Below are 5567 nucleotides of genomic sequence, written 5' to 3'. Positions count from 1 at the left end.
GATCACTTGGTCACTTAGGCTGTCACCTAAAACCCACAAGAAAATTTTTAAAACTTCATGTTGTAAGGTCCAAATTTTCAAAAGGCTTAATTAGAAAATGCCTTGAAAAATTTTCAGCCGCTGCTGGGGACAGTTTTCTGCCATTTTTACCTGCAATTCCTGTGTTGTAACTTGTATTCTTCTTCTAAATTATATTTTTTTCCTTCTAAATTATTTGAAAATTCATTTCTCTCTCACAATATATATATACATTTTTACGTAATTATGTTTGTCTATACATATATAGATATATAGAGAGAGAGGCGGGGTGGGGGGGACTTAAATCATTCTATAATTAATAACTTCATGAAAGTCTAATTGTGATTTAGGGTTTGTCTAACTGTTGTATTATTTCTGATTCAGGAACTGGAATATCTGCTAAGAGATTTTGAATTTTGTTAGATAGTAATTTCCACACGATGGAGGGCAATACAGTGACAGAATCATGGTTTAGTAACTTGTGGAGAATTTCGCCAAAGAGCGTAGTTTCAGAAACTGAAAACTCTATGATTGGAATTTTGGCATTTGAAGTTGCAAGTTTGATGTCGAAGCTGGTTAATTTGTGGCAGTTTCTAAGTAATAAGCAGATTGTTAGGTTGAAGAAAGAGATAGTCAACTCGCTTGGCATTAAAAAGCTTGTATCAGATGATGCTAATTATCTAATGGATCTTGTCCTAGGAGAGATAATTCAGAATTTGGGATATGTGGCAAAAGCGGTTGCAAGGCTTGGGAAGAGGTGCAAAGCCCCTGTATATCGCGGTCTTGGACATATTTTTGATGTCCCAATCACCAATAATCTTAAATGGTGTCAGTGGGAATACAATTTGAAGAAGTTTGAGAGGAAAGTTAAGAAAATGGGAAGATTTGTTTCAGTTACGGCACAGTTGTATCAAGAGGTGGAATTGTTGGCTGAGCTTGAAAAGAGTCTCAGGAGAATGCGAGTACAAAGTAGCGTTGATTCAAGTGGGGTGAAATTGTTTGAGTTTCAGCAGAAGATTACGAGGCAGCGAAAGGAAGTGAAAAGACTGCGTGAGATGTCTCCGTGGGTTAGGACATATGATTACACTGTCCGGCTTTTATTAAGATCTGTTTTCACTATAGTCGGGAGGATCAATCATGTGTTTGGGGTTAAACGATTGGCATCTGTTGAAGCATACAGCAATTCCGCACATATCAATTCTGAATGTTTACTTCGCAGCTATTCCGTTTCTGCTCGTATGCATACTATAGTTCATCCATTTGAAAATATGCCGCCTAGGTTCGATTCCAGATCTATAGGGAGCTCAATTTCAAATTGGGAGCTGAGTGGTAATGAGATTAGATCAAAGAACAAGCCCCCATTATCAAAAACCAGAGTACCTTTTAAAGGATGTTTGATGGCTGGAAACGAGTCTCCTCTTCCGCACAGCTGTATGCAGATGAGGTGTGGATCTCAGAGGTCAACTTATGCTTTCTCAAACAGCATTGACAAAACTAAAGATCGCTACGCAGTCCCTTTATCTCGCAGCAACCTAATTCATACTAAATTAACACTTTTCATTTCCAATCGCAATTTACTGAATGCCCCTCCATCCACCCTTGGTGCCGCTGCTTTAGCTCTCCACTACGCAAATGTTATCATTTTGATTGAGAAGATAGCTTCATCGCATCACTCGGTTTTCCTTGATGCAAGAGATGACCTGTATGATATGTTACCCACAAATATCAGGATCTCTCTGATGGCAAAGCTAAAGTTGTTTGCCAAAACTTCAGCATCATCTGTCTACGATGCTGCTCTTGCAGCAGAGATGAGTTCGACGTTAGCAAGAATATTAGAATGGCTGGCTCCGCTTGCTCATAACATGATAAGATGGCATTCTGAGCGGAATTTTGAGCAGCAGCGTATAGTTCCCGGAACAAATGTGCTTCTGGTCCAGACCCTACACTTTGCAAATCAAGTAAAGACAGAGGATGCAATCATAGAACTACTTATGAGTCTGAGTTACATGTCGAGGTTTGGAAAATAAATTGACAAAAAGACTTCCAAAGAACCTGCCGGTAGAAGAGCTTGTGATGGATATTTGCTCTAACTGGATAGCAATGTTTACAGCGTGTTACCCATCAGAAGAGATTTGACACTACCGGACAACTGACTGAGTTCGTGAAGAGCTCTGTTACTGGTTGATCAATAGGGCAGCATAGTTTTCGCTCTTCAAATTCTTTGTTAGTGAGAAGTCATTCTGCCTTTAGTTACGCTGTGTTTGATTGAGAGATTTATGGAGAGATTTGGAAAAAGAAAGGGAAAGGAAAATGTGTGTGAAACTAGATGAAATATAAGTATATTTTATTCACATTTCATCTATCTTTTTCCTTTCCTTTTCTCTTTCATAATTCCTTTCCAAATTACGGTACTGTTTTAAGCACTCAAACAGATACTATTTCTTCTTTTGGTGTAATCTTCTGTGGAGTTTAGTTGAGATCCACAAATTTTGTTTGTATAATTAATAAATGGAGATCTCACAGCCACTTGTAAAACATACTTGTACCATTAAGATTTCTATGGTCTAATTTATGTTTTGTCGACATGTTTTTAATCTCAGCGAGACCTTTGTTAGCTAATCTATAAACTTTTGTATGTATGGCAAATTCTACTTTATCCTTGTGGGTTAGGCTATGTGTGCCTTACCTCCTTAACATTTGGAAATGACTACGTAACTCTTTCATGGCTTGTAGACGGAAGTGCATTGTTAAACATTTTTTTTTCCAACTTAACAATAAGTGTAAAACACGTGATAGACATAAATATATATGCTCATTTTTAAATTTAAAGAGAGTTAAATTGCACGTGGAATAAAGCATAGGGGTTAAAGTGTACTTTTCCATCTAAACAAATAAAGAAAATATCCGTAATTTACACACTTAAGTTATTTATATACAGAAGTATTTTAATCTTTTTTTATTAAATCATTAACGAGACTAACGGCGCATTTCAATTTACAAATTATGAAAGAGTTATATGATTATTTTTAAATATTAAAAGAGTAAATCACACATGACTTAAATCACATAGGATAAAGTGGAGTTTGCCCCTTACATGTAAAATATTTGCATAGGTTTGTGATATTTCTCCAAGTGAGTGACCAAAAAATTTGAATAAGGTTAGAATTCTATGTACAGTCCTTGGTGTGGCAAATAGAGTTGTGGCAAATAGGGTTGTGCCACAACACAAAAGGATTATCCTTCGGATTGGAATAATATGAATATGATTTACAAGCACAATAAATATACAAGTACATAAAAATGTATTAAATATTTATATTTTTTATATTTAATGAAATTTAAAATATTTTTTTCATAAATATTATATTTTTTAAGTGTATTTAAATTAGATATATTTTAAAAAAATTAAAAAAATATTGAAATATTGAAAAAATTTACTAAAAATAACAAAACACAGAAGAAAAAAAAATCACTTTTGTGAAAAGTGGGAATAACCAAACATTTGGGTCTGTTTTTTGTTTTCAATTTTCAGTTTATATTTATAAAAATTTTAAAAACTAACATAAAAACGTGTTTGATATTTTTTTTTGATTTATAAATGATTCTCTCAGTTTATAAATTCGAGAAAAAAAACTTAAACTGAATAAATGAGTTTACGGTGGTTTTTAAACAGAAATTTAAAAATTTGACTAACAATTTTTTTTTTTCAATTAAATTTTATCAAATAATTTTTTTTTCAATTATTTTTTTCAATTAATTTTTTTTCAATTATAATGTGTATGATCCCATTGTCATTAATAATAAAAAATAAATATAAATATTTTAGGACTGAACAAACATATTTTTTAGTTTATGTGTTTAAAATTTTTCGAACATTTTGTTCAAACTAAACGCGTTTGTAGTTTATTTTTTTCTATAAATAAACAAAAACTAGTTTATAAAATTTTTGTAAACATAAACCGAAAACGTAAATGTTACCCAACGCTATTCATAAAATTGAAAACTATTCACCTTGTAATAAAAGCTAAACTAACACACACACACATAGAGAGAGAGAGAGAGAGAGAGAGAGAAGTAGACTAGGAAACTGAGGTAAAAGAGAAGTGAACTAGGAAATTGAGGTAAAAGATTTTAAACTTTTTGTTCAATTCTACCAATATGGCAAGTTTAAGTTATTCGTTTTGTTTCATACTGAAACATTGCAAACTTAGTTCAACTCTACCAATATGGTAAGTCTAAGTTATTCGTCATGTTTTATGCTGAAATATCGCAAACTTAGTTAAACTCTACCAATATAGCAAGTTTAAGTTATTCGTCATGTTTCATGCCGAAACATCGTAAACTTAGTTCAATTCTACCATCATGGTAAGTCTAAGTTATTCATCATGTTCACCATGGCAACATCGTCATAAGACTATTCAGTCCTATCGCGCACAAGTTGCAACGATATTTCATAAAGACAAAATCGAGCTAGCATTTTATTAATACTTTGGCTAATAAAATCTTTACATAAATCTCAAAAAACAGAATTTAATGGTAGAAAAACTTCAAATTGCTTGTGTTTCAAGGTCTTGGTAACTCCTTGACATCAGTGTCTTCGAGCCGGTCTGCGCCAATGCTGGCAACTGAGATGATTCGATACGGTCCTTTCTAGTTTGGGCCAAGCATGCCCTCCATAGGTTCTTTCTTATTGCCAACAAGTTTTCTTAGGATGAGGTCCCCAATTTGAAACTTTCGGGAATTGACCTTTTTGTCGTATGCCCTAGCAAGCTGCTGCTGGTATGCCCCCAGTCGAATTTCTGCTATCTTCATTCTTTCTTCTATCAGATCAAGATCTCGGGCAAGGAATGCCTCGTTCGTTCCATTCTCCACTCTTTGGGGATTCTAATTCCAAGGATGCCAATCTCTAGTGGGATGACTGCTTCAGTGTCATATGCCATGGCAAAAGGAGATTCTCCAGTAGACCTTCTAGGTGTAGTCCGATATGCCCATAGGACATTGGCCAATTCCTTCACCCAGTTGCCCTTGGTAGCTTCTAATCTTTTCTTGATTCCATCTAAGATGGTCTTATTGGATGTCTCTACTTGTTCATTGCTCTAGAAGAAACTAGGAGTAGGATAATAATTCTTGATTTTGTATTTCGTACAGAAGTTTTTGATCAACTTGTTGTCGAATTGAGTGTCATTATCTGCTACTATGGCTCTTGGGATTCCAAATCTGGTGATTATGTTTTCTCCAAATGAAATTCTTCACGTCCCCATCTCGGATTTTGGCTAAGGGTCCAGCCCCTTCCCACTTTGTGAAGTAGTTAGTTGCTACCAGTAGGAACTTCCTCTGTCCAGTTGCCTGGGGCAATTACCCACCAAGATCCATGCCCCACTAGGCAAATGGAAAGGAACTGGATACTGTATTCAAATTTGCAGTTGGCTAGTGTATCAAAGGTGCAAACCTTTGACACTTCTCACATTTTCTTACATGGGCTTCAGTATCCTTTTGCGTGTAGGGCCACTAGTATCCTTGAGATATAGCCCTATGAGCATGTGATCTAC

The 5567-nt window shown here is 34.9% G+C and overlaps 1 protein-coding gene across 1 annotated transcript; it reads left to right on the top strand.

Moving 5' to 3' along the window:
• Positions 1-411: 411 nt before the first annotated feature.
• On the top strand, positions 412-2594 carry LOC114263242 (protein PSK SIMULATOR 3-like). Its single transcript, XM_028203750.2, has one exon. The coding sequence runs from the start codon at positions 459-461 to the stop codon at positions 2043-2045; it is 1587 nt and encodes a 528-aa protein (XP_028059551.2). The 5' UTR covers positions 412-458; the 3' UTR covers positions 2046-2594.
• The last annotated feature ends 2973 nt before the right edge of the window (positions 2595-5567 follow it).

Source organism: Camellia sinensis, chromosome 10 (assembly GCF_055761805.1).
Source record: "Camellia sinensis isolate YWXY chromosome 10, ASM5576180v1, whole genome shotgun sequence".
NCBI lineage: Eukaryota > Viridiplantae > Streptophyta > Magnoliopsida > Ericales > Theaceae > Camellia > Camellia sinensis.
The sequence above is the reverse complement of the archived record's forward strand: the minus strand, read 5'-3'. Positions and strand labels throughout refer to the sequence as shown.